A 16,277-nucleotide genomic window follows, 5' to 3' on the forward strand; every position below is an offset into this window, starting at 1 on the left:
TCGACATCCTTGTATTGTGCTGATACATGAACATGAACGTAAATTTTTCTTGCTGCAATTAATTTCTTCGCACTTTACCCTTAGGACGTTTCATTTCATCGCACTAGTGGTAGATTGGATTGGATTCATACAGAAATATAATTAATACCCTAGTTAAATAGGTATCATCCCCATTTTGCATGAATAATAATTTTTTATTAAAATAAAATCAAGATGAGTATTTCATTAAGCTCTTACACTTACTGTTCGAATTCCCAGCCTGAGAGGAACTTCTTGTTGATGTACATAGCTTAGTCTTTAGTTCAGTGACAAGGGTTTAGTAAGACGATAGTTAACCCTCGTACAAATAATTATAATTATTAGCTGGACTCAGCTTAGTTTCTAGTTGATTAATAAGGTTAAAGGGTTTGATCAGGACATAGCTATCTCTTGCACAAAGGATTAGATTATTTGGGCTTAGCTTAGCCCAAGTTGAATGACAGGATTAGATGGTATGGTTAGAGAATACCTCTCTCTTGGAGAAAATATTAGGTTAAATTAACAGGATACAGAACTAGCCTTTAGGTTTTTTCTTTGTACAAAGAAGGGGCTTATTGTACTTTACCACTCCTGTTCTGTGAATGATATTATCTGTATAAAACTGTCATTATTTAACCCTCTACTCTTTGAACTGCAAAGTAAAAAGTTTATGCTTGATTGTAAAGAAATTACAGCAATGCTTCTGATGAAAGATTTTCAAAAAATGATCTGATAATTAATGGACATTTATTTTGAGATTCAAAATATGATTTTAGAGGAGATAAAGCAATTTTTATATCCAAAGTATTTGTTGCTGCAAACTAAACCACGTGTTAATCACTGTATACATACCACGTGTTATTGTTTTCTAATACCAGGCGTTTGACAAACTCATTTGACCTCTTGCACTCCAATATTTTTCAAAGATATTGTCATCATCAGCCACTGAAGCACAGATTTTGAGGTGTTTCGAATTCATTTCTTGGTTTGAGTTGCACAATGGGCAGTTAGGGGACTGATATATTCCAATTTTATGCAGGTATTTGGGCAAACATCATGGCCTTTTGCCAATCTAAATGCAGCTACAGACGATTTGCGTGGTAAATTGGGGATTAACTGTGGATTATGATGCAGGGAGTTCCATTTTGTTCCCTTGAGATTGTGTTATCAAATTTTGTTTGTTGAAGTCTAAGTATGTAGATTTAATAAATCTTTTCACAGAGTAATACATAGATTTAGTAACAGGTCTGTAAGTAGCAGTGCTGCCCTTCTTTGCTAAAGCATCCGCATTCTCGTTTCCCAGGATTCCACAATGGGATGGTATCCATTGGAATACAATTCTTTTATTGAGTGTTATTAATTGAGAGAGCATTTTAGTTATTTCTGCTGTTTGAGATGAAGGTGTGTCTAGAGACTATTGATAGAACAGCTGCTTTGGAATCTGACAATATAACTGCATTCTTAAATTTATTGATGTGGCATAGAAGATTCCTGAGACTTTCACTTATTGCAATGATTTCTCCGTCAAAACTTGTTCCATATCCAAGGGATCTGTAAAGTGAGAAGAGACAGCACGTAACACCTGCACCTTGTTCCCTGGAGATCAAGGATCCATCAGTGTATAAATGAAGCCAGTTTTGTGGAGGGTACCTAATATTAATTGTCCCTAAAGACATTTGTTTCATTATTTCAGTGTTTACTTCTGATTTCAGTATGTCTTCTGTTAAAGTTAGATTATACCCTATATTTAATAGAGTTAAAGGGTTTAGTTTAATTTGTAAGTTTTCTTTTAAATTCAGGATGTTGATTTTCTGTTTTAATTCTGGAACCATGGATATGAACTTTTTTGAGTTTTTAATCTACAGAGAGGACTGTATGAATGTCAACTGTTTCCTGGTAATCTGGTTAGTTTTCATATTGAATCAGTGCTTTTTCTTCTATTGTCATTTTGATGCTGTTAATATTAGTGAAAAATCTCATAGAATCTATTGGAATTGTTTTGATTCCACAGTAATGAGCCTGAGAGCTTGGTGTTTATCACTATATACTCTCATAGAAGTCAGTGAAACAAAAGAAAATTGTACCTTCCTTGGTGTAGCTTTTCTGGAGAAACAGCTATGAGATTTAACAGAACTAATAGTAATCAAAATTATTGGATATACAGTATACTGGTTTTCACTAAAGGAAAATAAATGCGTGTTGTGTCATGTTTTATTGAAGTTACAAGCTTAGAGGTAAAGATAGTTTACTACAGTTAGGGCCTACTTTCATTCTATAATATCTTATGGTATAATAAATAGTTTTGCAAGGTGTAGAGACTGGGAAAGCAATTTAATAAAATCATCCGAATCATATTCATTTTATAGGCAGTCTTGCAGGTCGTCTTTAAAAAAAAAAAAAACTTAATATTAATATTTCCTTCAGTATTTTTGCTTTAACTCTTGTCGTACATACATGACAATTCTGCTCTGTTAAGTTATTCTTTTAAGCTTTCCTTCTACAAACAGCTCAAGTGTTTTAAATTTAGCGTACATAAGTTCTGTATTTTAAATTCAATTACTAACACGTAAGTCGAATTTTTTGACGAAACCCTAGGTTTTTCCACTTCAGTTTAACTGATTTATGGAAACGAAATTTTGACAACTCCTCGACTCCAGCCTTACTTATCGTCAAGCCCATTTTGTTTGGGTGCTTATTTTAATGGCAGACGCACTTCAATTTTCTTCAAACATGGAGGCATAATAGCCACTCTATAATCTCTTCTAACTCACTGGGATAAACACTTATTGCATCGAACACATGAGTCAGAAATTGTTTTTAATATAGCCTATGGATATTCCTTCTGTAGGTCACTACTGAAAACACACTTTCTTTTCAGCAGTGACGTATTATTTCCATACTTATTATTACTCACAGTTAAAAAAATATACTGTATTTCACAAGTTCAGAACACTAGAATATCTTCTACCAAGCTACAACTGCAATGAATTCATTTCAATGGAAGCATATGCATTTGCAGTGTTCAATATTGTTGGCAGCATTCATATTATAAACTATAAAACAGTACAAGTTACTGATTAGTTGCTTGGCATCATCTTATAGTGCAGAGCAACGATAGTCGGCTATATCAATCGCATAATTCCCCAAGCCTCACCTCACAGTGTTGCAGGTATAGCTACGTATATACATACCAAAAATTATAATATTTGAAGTCTTCATCAAATTGATACAAAGAAGTATATAAGAAATACTGTTGCGGAAATTTTTTGCCAATAAGTCATTGGTGCCATAAAAAAAAGGAAATTTTGAAGTCCCATTTCACCATCCGAGACAGAGACTAAAAAAAATAGGACTGTCCTGGCTAATACAGGACATCTGGTGACCTTACTCTAATCTTGTCATAGAACTAGAATCTTACTGTTCGTACAAAAGATGGACACGCTTCCATATATGTACAATGGCAAATTGGCATTTTGTTATCACCTCACTAAACCCTGTTACAGAACTAGAGACCTTGTTACAGAACTAGAGACTAAGCTATGCTAAGCTACTGTAATCTTTATTTCATATGCTTTAAAAGACACATTAGGCAGTAACAGACGGAGCTTGCAAAGAATGACTGGCATATGACAGGAGTGCGCGTAGATATGTATTAACTGTATATTGGTATTCAAAGCATAACAAATCTCTTTGTCTTTCTCTCTCCCCCACTAGCAGTTTGGCAACAGTGCAGTAATATTACATGAGTATTGGCTGAACTCATATGCCTTCTAAAAATTTATGCCGTATTATCATTTGTACCAGGGATAAATGCTGAGTGGAATAACGGCTCAGGGCATTATTCTGATTCTAGGCTTTACCTGACCTTATCTGAGGTACCAAGCCAACAACGAATCTCCCACATTAAACTATTATCTATGTGTCACAACATGCCTCAATGTGTTTTGTAAATTAGAGACTTGTAGTCAGATGTTTTGTTCTTCACATTCTTTGTGAGTCAGCATCAGATGATAAACAAAAAGAATAAATATAAAAAAAATAATAATTAGAATAACATGTTATATTCTTTTAATCCATCAATTTTTAGGATACATCAAAGAAATAATTAAGCAATAACATTTTGCTTTTCGTAAAAGTGTTTACTATTACAATTTACATAACACCAGTGCTTTTTTTCTGGACGTTCCAGCGCCCTTTCTTCTATTTGATCAAGAAATGTCTTAATAATTATGTTATTAACATGATTTTTCTTTGAACTCCACGTAGGCCTTGAAAGTCTTAAAGCTGGGACGAAAAGGAGGTTAAAAACGACAAAATTCCCATGCACTGGACAGTAATAATCTCCCCATCCAATATAATATATTTTACACAGACAGAGTTCCACCACTTTTTCTGTACAACCCTGTTCATAAAGTGAATGTTACGGTATCGGTAGTTTTATCACTAAAAAAAGGCATGGCAACCTAGATCTTGTTTAATTTGAGTAGCCTACAAATAATTAGTCAAAGTTATTTAATAAAGAAAGAAACATGCATTTTCCTACACTATATGAACCAAAATTATTTCAAATTATTGACAGTATTAACGTAACTGACCTGAAATTTTTCCTGCTTTTCTTTAAGCTTTGCGTAATTAGCCATCTGCTTCTCTGATGCCAAACGAGCCTGTGAGGTGGAAATATGTCTTACTCCTAGCTGTCCAAGCTGGAGAAGTTTCTGAAAATAATGAAGTATTAAGGATAAATAAGATTACTGAATAACATGATTTTTAGCTATGAACAACGTTCTTTTAACACTGCAGCGAGAATTGAAACTCTAGTCTTACGTCATTAATTTACAACAGTTAATAAAACACTATTCTCGACAAAAAAATAACTCCAGAAAAAATTTCGGTAATTCGGTAGAAAACATTGATTAATACGGCGGACATCATGAAGGATCAGTGATAAGTTAGGTTTGATTTGTTCAGGCTTTTAGTATGCCTACCAAAAAATGTTTAAGCAAGATGCCAAAACCCTGAACAAACCAAACCTAATCTGCTACTCATCGCCGATGATGTTTTTGATGCCCGTCACATTGACCAATGCTTTCTATCAAATTACCAGAATTTGGGACAACTGAATAATACCCACGGCAGAGCAATGTCGATAGTCGACGCTACTCGCTGGCCACTAGTCACCAAGCCGTACCGAGCCGTGTCAAACAAAAGACAATCAAAATGGTGGTAGTAAAATTCGCGACTATATTCTTAAATAATTCACTCCATTAGGCAAGTCCAAGGTTTTATGTAGTACAACAGCAGTTTTTTGAATGCATTAAAAGGAAATGCAGATGTAGTAAGATCTTAAAATAGATTATCACAAGAAAATGAACAGGAAAAAAAGGTGTGTTTCACAGAATATCATTAAAATGATGGAAAGTAAATTTCCGGTTAATGTTCGCCACAGCGTAAAGTACGTAATTATGACCGCGTTGCTGTTTTATTTCTGGCCTAGAGGAAAATTACGAAAAAAAATTTTAAGGGCCATGAAATTATTCACTGCTTTCATTATAGGCTTATTATTGTTCATCAATATTACTAATCAAAAACTGTCATATTATATAATTTTAACTACAACATGGATGAATGAAATCAAATTTTATGTTAAAATTAAAAAGTTACGTCAAATACATGAAAATGATAACATTTATATTGCATAATATGTAAATGAACTTCACGTTAAAACCTCCTGTCACTTCCCTATCCCTAAACTAACCTAACCTAAACTAACCTAACCAAAGCTAACCTAACATTCTTCCATTCCTCGACCTCATATCACTTATCACGTTCAGCTCGCGACAGGATCATATTACCTGCATGCGCGGACTTGACTAATAAAAACCTAACTAACCAAACCTAACCTTCGTATATGCAAGGTCTGTAATCGGAGCAAGAAGGGATCTCAATCATTTAATCTGCAATGTACACGCGAAAATAAATTAAAGTAAGGATCATGCTCACTGCATGAGAGGCCTGCGCATGCGCTACAGCAAAACTGTTTCCGTCGCGAGCCTCTCATCTAAGCCAGTCGTCATAATTTACTCGCAATATTTACGCAAATACACGTTGTCGCTAACAGTGGTGCTATCTCTCAATAATGTTCAGAACTAAGGAGGTTGACAGAGAGAGAGAGAGAAAAAAAAAAAAGAAATATGAGTAATTCCACGAAAACCATGACATCAGATGTCACATATGAAGTTGTTGTTTTAAAGTCTTTACTATTTTTACGTCTGAGAGTGATGAATGGACAAGACCGAGGCACAGAAGAGAGCTTGTTTTCGTTTATAGTTTGTTCTGAATGTGAGCGGGAAGTTACAGCATACTATTCCTACAAGCGAAGCAACTGCAGTGAACTTTGGTCTGCCTTATCTCATCAGTCTGTGAATGATCTTAACAGTGAGTGGTTTGGTTGAACGTACACCTTCGCGAAAGAGGATGAAGGAGGTGTAATACATTGCCTCATTCGATAGTTTTAACTTTTGTTATGAGGTCATCTAAATCAGCTCAAGTTTATGTCCCGTCCATTACCAAATGTTTGAATGTATTTAGTTTCAAGCCATACTATTGCAAACTAGCCAATGAAAAAACATATTCTCTTCCAATATTCCATGATGAACACCATGAACCTTCAACACCTTAATTAAATTCAAAACAATATTTTTAATCGTGGCAACAGACGGGACAAGAATAACTGTCCCATCCGTTACTTGTCCGTAATCATGAAGCCCATACCATGAATTCGTTATTATTGTTATTATTATTACTAGTATCATCAGCATTATTATTATCATCATCATCATCATCATCATCATCATAGTCATCCATATAGTTAAAGTGTAGACTATATTGCAGGTTAATAGTACTTTAACAACATGGCAAATATGTCTCCAGACAAGAAAATGAAGCGGTATAGAGAATGCCTGAAACAGTCGGAGAATTATGAAGATGCTAAAATTAAGGACTCAAGAAGGAAGAAACATGCACGGGCTCTGAAGAAGACAACTATGACACCGAAGGATATGAGAAAGCAAAGAAAATATGATCGTGAACGGAAACGTGTCTACCGGTAAAAATTGAATAGCCTGAGTCCAAGTGAAGAAGCAACTTGTTCAAGTATTCTGTTTCTAACACTAGGGCTAAAGTTGTCTATCGTGCTCTCCGTAATCTGCCTCAAAGTCCAAGAAGGCATTATGAGGTTGTGGGTGTATTAGCGAGAACCTGTGAATTATGGTTGAAGGAAAGCAACATATCTGTAATAGGAAACCCTGTCAAAGATGTCGAAGATGATGCAATTAATTTTTATTGCAGGGAAGATATCAGGAGATAAGCTTCCGGAAGGAAAGACTGTTTAACAATTTACATAGATACTGCGAAGGTAAAAAATGCAGAAACAACATCTTGTGATGACCATTAAAGAAGCTTATAACTGTTCGTTGCAGGAAAAGGGACAAACATAATAAGACTTTCAAAATTTGCACCCCTTCATCCCAAATACGTTCTTCCTATAACTTAACACCACACAATATCTGTGTGTGTATGTATCACTGTAATGCCGAATATTTTAGTCAGAAACTTTGTCTTCCTACAATGAATACTGTTCCAGCTTACATGGAATCAGTAGTTTGTGACGTAGCAAACGAAAAGTGTATGTATTTTCAAATATTACTAACAAATATGGAGTCCACACCTGTGGAGTAACGGTTAGCGCATCTAGCCGCGAAACTAGGTGGCCCGGGTTCGATTCCCGGTCGGGGCAAGTTACCTGGTTGAGGTTTTTTCCGGGGTTTTTCCTCAACATATATGAGCAAATGCTGGGTAACTTTCGGTGTTGGACCCCGGACTCATTTCACCGGCATTATCACCTTCATCTCATTCAGACGCTAAATAACCTAAGCTGTTGATAGAGCGTCGTAAAATAACCTACAAAAAAAAAAAAAATATGGAGACTATGATAACTTGTGATGCAGCAAACGAAAAGTGTATATATGTTCAAATATTACTAACAAATACAGAGACTACGATAACTTGGACAAATGATTAGAAATTATGGAGGAAGATATTTAAAGAAACAGCTTACATATAAACAATGGGCACATGCAAATAGAAGAGTATAAGAAATTGAAATCAGTAGTCAAATTGCAGAAGATGTGCAAGCATTGAAAAAGCAGACACCAACCCTCCTGATACATTGCTTCATCACAAGGCAACAAAGTGCATTTTTTAATGAAGTAAGACAGGGTTCATCTGAATTGTGCTACCAGTGGACTTTTTGGAGAACTATTCCGCTATACGATGAAAGAGTAATGGAACGGAGAAAAATTCTCTCCGGCGCCGGGATTTGAACCCGGGTTTTCAGCTCTACATGCTGATGCTTTATCCACTAAGCCACACCGGATACAACCCCGACGCCGGTTAGAATCGTCTCAGATTAAGCTCCAACTCTTGGGTTCCCTCTAGTGGCCGCCCTCTGCACTACGTCATAGATGTCTATGAACGCAGGACCGAAGTCCACACATGTGCTGAGGTGCACTTGATATGAGTGACTAGTTGGCCGGGATCCGACGGAATGAGCGCCGTCTTAAATCACGAAGTGATTTACGCATATCATATATATTATTTTAATGTACCGAAGTACATATGATATTTCCATTACTCTTTCATCGTATGATGACGCAGAATATCTGCATGGAAATATCATATGTACTTCGGTACATTAAAATAATATATATGATATGCGTAAATCACTTCGTGATTTAAGACGGCGCTCATTCCGTCGGATCCCGGCCAACTAGTCACTCATATCGAGTGCACCTCAGCACATGTGTGGACTTCGGTCCTGCGTTCATAGACATCTATGACGTAGTGCAGAGGGCTGCCACTAGAGGGAACCCAAGAGTTGGAGCTTAATCTGAGACGATTCTAACCGGCGTCGGGGTTGTATCCGGTGTGGCTTAGTAGCATCAGCACGTAGAGCTGAAAACCCGGGTTCAAATCCCGGCGCCGGAGAGAATTTTTCTCCGTTCCATTACTCTTTCATCGTATGATGACGCAGAATATCTGCATGGAAATATCATATGTACTTCGGTACATTAAAATAATATATATTCCGCTATGTTTCAAAATGAAATACAGGCTGCCCATTGGAATAAGAAGCAAATTACAATTTTCACAGCAGTGGCGTGGTTTGGCAACGAACCTTGTAATTATGCCTTGACGTATGATAAATATGCCGTCTTTGCTTTCTGAGACGAAATTTTTAGAGACATAAAAATAATCATCCAAATGTGAAATATCTACACGTATTTTCTGCCTCTCAATTCAAGCAGAGATTTAATTTCATGAACATATCATTTGTAGAAGAATTTTATGGAATACAACAGTCCTGGCCTTTTTTTCTCCTCGAGTCATGGGAAAGAAGCTGTAGATGGTGTAGGGGCAACTATTAAAAGGCTTATTTGGACTCGGGTGAAAATAGGAAAATACACAGTTCAAAATGCACAATCATTTGTTGAATGTGCTGCAACTTCTTCCGTTAAGATAATTTTGATTACAGATGAAACAGTGAAACAACATATGTTGAACGCGCATTGAAAGAACACAGCATCCCTTCCAGAGACACAAAAAATGCATTCCATAATTGGAGTATCTCCATACAAAATCAAATGGAAATATTATTCTTACAGCTCTGATGAACATGAATTTACATTCAAAAAAACCAAATCTTCAAGTACAAAATAAAAATACACCTATTAAATGCGTTTATGGTGTGTATGTTCAATCTGATTTTTTTACTCTTTGTTTTATTTGTACTTGCATCAATCAACAGTTTTGGTATTACAACGTTAAATGATTACGTTATACAATATGCGACATTATAGACGTACTATTATTTTGTTGTTATAAGAGATATGCTAAAGTAATATATGCATATATAATGTCTATTAATTGTTTAAAACTTATTTAAAGTAGTTCACTGTTTTATTCAGTTGTTCCTTCCATTCATTACAAGACACATTCGGAAAATGTCCCGTCTGTTACCTGTATGTCCCGTCTGTTACCCATTTTTAGACAGTTTCTCTCAATACACAATTCATATTACACAAAGTTTGAATGCACCCATGAATAGCTGTGTACACTCGCAATATTTGGTAATATTGTGGTATTTTTGTATTTCATAGCAGGACAGAGATTGTATGGAGTTTGTGTTCACTGTATATATTGTGTCATTTTTATGTCCCGTCTGTTACCTTTCTTTAAACAGTTATAACTGTTGTCAAATATTTTATAATTTGCTTTTTAACAGAAATAATATCAGCTTATAACCTGATGCACGCATTGTGACTTTTATTTTGTATATTAAATAATTTCCGTACGAAATAAATATATATATTATACTGAACAATTTGTATGATTGTCCCGTCCATTACCGTGGAATTACCCATATAGCAAAACTGTTTTGTCTCGAGACTCCCATCTAAGCCATGTAATCTACTTGCAATATATTTGCGCAAATACACCTTGCAGCTAACAGTGGTGCTATCTCTCAGTAATGTTCAGAACGAAGGAGGCAGAGAGAGAGAAAAAAAAACAAATTTCTCCCTCCAACTACGCCACACACCAACGTCATGTTCTTATGTTGGCGACATAGTGTATTTAATTAAATTTGTTGGTAAACATAACGGCACGGTTCAAAGCGACCGTGGTAATTATCCAGTTTAGCACAGAATTTTTGCCTATTCTTCGCCCACGCTAGATTTCGACTCTAAATAACCTCTACACTTCAAAGTGTTAAATAAAATGATTATAATTATGTTAAAGTGGGCGGTAAATATCTAGTTTACGTACACTTATTTCAGGTGCTCCCCTTAGCAAATACATGAAGATCCAGAGAACATTTCACAGAAACGGAGGAAGTGAAGTAATAATGAATATACTTCAGAAAACTGCTAAACTAGCGCTGAGTTTGTTCCTTGTACTCACGCACGACGATTTTGATGTCTCCTCTGTAATACCAGCATAACTTTGGTGACATTACGGAAGTTTCACGCTATGCCTTGCATACACGAATTTGTTCACAGTTTACATTAGTTTAGGCATTCAAGATGGAGCATTCACCCGCCACTATAAACAAATAATGCATAATTTTATCACTGCCAATGTGGCGCTGTAAACAAATTTTCATCACAGCCAGAACACATTTCAATATTTTGTGTGTATATATATATATATATATATATATATATATATATATATATATATATATATATATGATTACCACTACATTAACATATTGATTATTGCACAAAACACACACTTATCGAATTACACGTAATTATAAGCAGTGGCGACAAAGTCACCCGACATCACGTTCCACTTCTTACAATAGACGGCTCCCAATAGGGCATATAATAGGGAGGACAACATTTACAAACGACATGATACTAAAAGTGACGAATGTTACTACAGGTGTTATTGTGACAGGTTAGGTTAGGTGTGTAATATCATGTGAGAGGTTAAGTTACACTAGATGTGTAGCATTATGTGAGAAGTGTTGGCGACACTGAAAATACCTACATTCCCTCTCTCAAATTACGTCACATTCAGGAAATATGGCGGTGTTCTTCACTCACGCACGACGATTTTGGTATATAACCTATGGTATTTGGGAGTGGCATATAGCTCTCCCAGATCACTCCATACTATAAATCCTAGTCATTTTCAGGGTATTTCAGCAATTTCCTCCGTGAATGTTACTTATGTCCCGCCCACTATAGAGACATAAGCCAGTTTTACACTAAACATATTTAGTATAACTTGTTGCTTGTGGGCCGTCCCAAACCCCGACGTCCACCCCTAACAGCGCCGGTCCTTATATACCCGTCAGTCAAGGCCTTCTGAGAAATAAAAGCAATTGACAATAGATATCTCAGTCATGACAACCTCATAAAATATCCTATCAATTGAATAATCGATCTTGCTATGTTCAAGATAATAATATTATAATAACTGATTTTCTTTGCATTTTTTTAACTCATCATATTAAACAGAGAAATGGAATAACTTCACAAAGCACAAATTAATAAATATATCACGCTTAATAAATTAAATTTACACAATTCTACTCAGTAAACAATTCGCAAAAAAAAAAAAAAAAAAAAAAAAAAAAAAACTGTGGTTCCAAAGCGAAAAATTGATGTCAATTTTTGGACATAATGAGATTTTGCGATGTATGTTTAGGGTTGCCAAATCTGGTAAATAAAATTACCGGCGATTTTATACTTGCAGCAAATTTGCATGAATAAAAGTAAATAACTGAAAATGCCTTTGAATTATATTATGCAATAGTACACACCTAATCTAACCTAACCTAACCTTTGAGAATACTACACACATAATCTAACCAAACATAACCTCATATAATACTATACATAACAACCTCATATCATACCTTTCATATAATGCTACACACCTAATCTACCCTAACCTAACCTAACCTAACCTTGGAGAATACTACACACATAATCTAACCTAACATAACCTCATATAATATTATACATAACATAACATAATTATAGCAGCCCCTATACCCCGCTTTTTACATCATGTGCTACACATAGGATCATCATTGGGGCTTGCAGCCCCGATACCCCGCTTTTTACATCATGTGCTACACGTCGGATCATCATCATGTGCTACACGTTGGATCATCATCAGTTATTATATTATTACCCATTTCAGCGAGTACTGACGACCACTGCAAAATACGACGATTTGGTCCAGGGAGCATTCTCTTTTGGCACAAGGATGATTTATGTAACATGTTTCTAAATTATTAGTCTTTTAAATATCGGTACATTCTTTAACAAATCACTGAAAAACTGGATGTGTAGTGATACGAAATTATTATTATTTATTTTTGGCGCATCATTTTTACGTAAGTAACGACAAATAAAAACTAACATGCCACATATCATTATTTTAAGAAATACAGGAAACAAGCATGAATAATATTCACCATTCTTAATGATCGTGGGATAGAAAAAAAACGTATGGAATAGAAATTACATACAAATGTGCTTGTAATAAACAATAAGCAAACATCTTCGATTAAGCATTTCAAAACAACATGAATATAGCGTGGATTGTGTAGGAAAATATTTTCTTATATGTTGCTCCCAATGTGCATGATTGTTAACTTATGAAACAAATGAAAATTAACAAGGCATATAAACACTATTTGAAGAAAGATAGGAAATATTAAGTAATATTCGTCGTTCCTAACGATCTTTGGATGGGCAATAACAATGAAATATGTATAAAATAAAAATTACACAACAGGTGAGCGTATAAAAACAGTAAGTAGAATCATATCTGATTAATAAGCTCAAATTACTCCAGTTTAGTGTAAGAGTGGTCTATATCTAACGATGTCTCCCAGCAAATTACTTAATTACTTAAAAACAAAAAAAATTGTGTTAGAAGATTGAATTTGTGAATTTTCTCTAAACTTTCCAAATATCTGTAGGCAGTCTTTTACATTAGATTGCCGAAAATTGGTTTATAGCGCATTGGCAGTGATAAAAGTGTGAAATATTCGTTCAGTGGGCAGTGGATACTCTACATTGATTTCCTCTAGTGCACGTACATAAGTAATTCTCACCATTAACAGGTTAGGTTAGGTTAGTTCAGGCTTTTATTATGCCTTACATATACGCTGGGCAAAGGCTGGTGATTTGTTTTCTGATGTCAGTATTAAGGTAGTATAATGGCGGATTTTTCCTTCCGAAATCATAGTAACAAATTCAGCGCTAGTTTCACTCAGAAAATGTCTGAAAAGTACGACCAAAGTTTCCCAGCATGTTGACTCTCAAGCTGTCTTTGGGACTACATCCAAAGGTAAAGAATGTTGTGTGCGGAGACCGTTTGTGGTATGGCTATGGACCTCAACAATCATCGCCCGTGACAAACGAATTGAAAATTTCAAACGTTCACACACTGCAACTAACTGGAAATAGACCCCCGTACAATGTAATATGTACCTGTAACAGAAAATTTAAATCAAATTATGAGTGGTGTTCCTAAACTAGACAGAAATGGGCGTGCCCACAACTACATAAAATTAACTTTCTTTAATTTTTATACAAAATGTATATTTCATCAAACAACAAAATCTTCAGTTAATACACAATTATCGCAATATCAGTGAAAAGTAACTTGCATCACAATATTCTATTCCATTATAACCTAACACAAATATCTCAAAAACATTATCTGCTTCTCCGAATATTAACAACGTAATACTCCCATATTTGATAACCTGAAGAACGTTCAAACAAATATTACCTTTGCCGAATTCATTCTCTTTAAGAACAAATTAAAATATATCTCTACTGTAATTAAAATAATCCGAACTGATCGGAGAGGAACACCTTTAAAATAAATATGGCTGCAACGGATCGCTTTCACTATCCGTGCGTCTTTTTTTAAAGCAAGACGTATAGCGCTGCAGCAAGACCGTTCTTTTATTACATTTGCTTCACCGTCGCTGCAGCAGCGCTGTAGCAAGCGTGCAGCAAATCAAAACTTCGCTTTACGAGTTTGCTGCACGATCCATCATGGCGGAATGTGTGTTTTGGTCTTTTGCAACGTTTATTATTGTCAAAATCGTCTAGTAATAATAATTCCATGTCATTATCATGGAAGTCGAAATTATTTAACATGTTTGGTTCTTTTAGGGTTAAATTTATTACGGCAGAAATAGAAGCCAATATTAATTGTCCACCATTTTGCAGTCAGTTGACCTACTTACGTTTTTTTTCGACCATCATTTTGCTGCAGCTACGGCATGAAGCGCTTTAAAAAAAACTCAAGGTATTTCCTCAGCGTCGCCAACGAACTCAAAGAGAAAGAACTCTATGCCAACGAAGGAACAAGAAATCCCCCTTTAATTTGTTCATTCTACCACCACTGTCTACTACATACAGTCGCGCAACAACAACACTTTTTTGACAACATTCGCGACACTAGCGCCCAAGCGGCAGGCAAGGCACTGGTCATAGAGTTGATACCACAGTCTAATACATACAGTCACGAAACTTCAACACTTTTTCTGCCAACATCCGCGACACTAGCGCCCAAGCGGCAGGCAAGGCACTGGTCATAGTCTCGTTCAGCCAGCACGTGCTTTAAAGGAATGAGAGATGTTATAATAACGTTTTAATCATGCATCGGGATAAAAGCAATGTGTGCAATGACGAAAACTGCAGTAGCAACAAGTTTAAATCTCCGAATTTGTCGTTCTTCAGATTCCCTAAAGACCAAGAGAAAATCATAACTCAGTCATAACCAATAATTCACGTTGTAGGTAGCCTACGTATTGTGTTCTATAAAACATTTATTAGTTATCAGTTACATATTTGTATGTCAGGAAGGAGAACTTAAATAAAAACAAAGAAAATACCTGTTACAGTATATTATTTTTTTTTTTGCAGAAATCATATGTGTAAATGTATAAAAATTCCGATTTTGGATAATGTATCTGCAGTTTTTAATGCAAGTAATTCCATAATTTTTGTAATCGTGTTTTTTTCTTTATATTTTTCAAAAGTTGTACGTTATATTGCATTCAAGTAGGGATCATGGTGTTAATTTTTCAAGTATTCATGGAGTATTGTAATCCTTTTGCAAAATATTCACTTCTTGAATAAATCCAGACTGTGTCTATAAATTTCTGATGTCTTGGTGTAGATTCATATGGCAGATGTATTAAGTTCTCAAGAGCCTTTTTAAATTTAATATAAAAAGCAATCTTTTCTGTAAAAATTTGCATGACTGTTATTGGTGTTGATTTTACATTCCCAGTGATTATTTGAGCCGTTCAGAGCAGAAGTGGTGTAAGTCAAAATTAGGTAATGAGGTTTAAAGTAAATATTCTGTAAAATACAGCGCAAAGTAGCAATTAACATATCCTTCGTGCTATTCACTGACTACTAATAGTTTAAATAAATTCAATATTAACTGCTACTTTGCGATGCATTTTAAAGAATGTTTACTTTAATTCTCATTACCCATTTTGACTTACACTACTTCTGCCACAGTCTAATACTTACAGTCACGCAATTCATACGTATAAAATATGCCAACATTTGACAGCTGGCGCGACAGTAGCCCTCTAGCGGCAGGCAAGTTAAAAGTGTGCACACGACACATGATAACACATC

At 35.3% G+C, this 16,277-nt stretch overlaps 1 protein-coding gene and 1 non-coding gene across 2 annotated transcripts in view; both read right to left on the reverse strand.

Annotated features, from left to right (window-relative positions):
• LOC138699954 (cytochrome c oxidase subunit 7A, mitochondrial-like) overlaps window positions 1–14,560 on the reverse strand; it is a 30,414-nt gene extending 15,854 nt beyond the window's left edge. The window contains exons 1-2 of the mRNA XM_069826189.1: window positions 14,401–14,560; window positions 4,614–4,733 (exon numbers count right to left, since the gene is read on the reverse strand). Of these exons, the coding sequence (XP_069682290.1) occupies window positions 4,614–4,733; window positions 14,401–14,415 (135 nt within the window). The 5' untranslated portion in view covers window positions 14,416–14,560. The remainder of the gene's footprint in view (window positions 1–4,613; window positions 4,734–14,400) is intronic.
• Window positions 8,381–8,452, reverse strand: TRNAY-GUA (transfer RNA tyrosine (anticodon GUA)). Its single transcript has one exon. It is a non-coding gene; the product is annotated as a tRNA-Tyr (tRNA).
• Window positions 14,561–16,277: the final 1,717 nt, after the last annotated feature.

This window comes from Periplaneta americana, chromosome 1 (assembly GCF_040183065.1).
Source record: "Periplaneta americana isolate PAMFEO1 chromosome 1, P.americana_PAMFEO1_priV1, whole genome shotgun sequence".
Lineage (NCBI taxonomy): Eukaryota > Metazoa > Arthropoda > Insecta > Blattodea > Blattidae > Periplaneta > Periplaneta americana.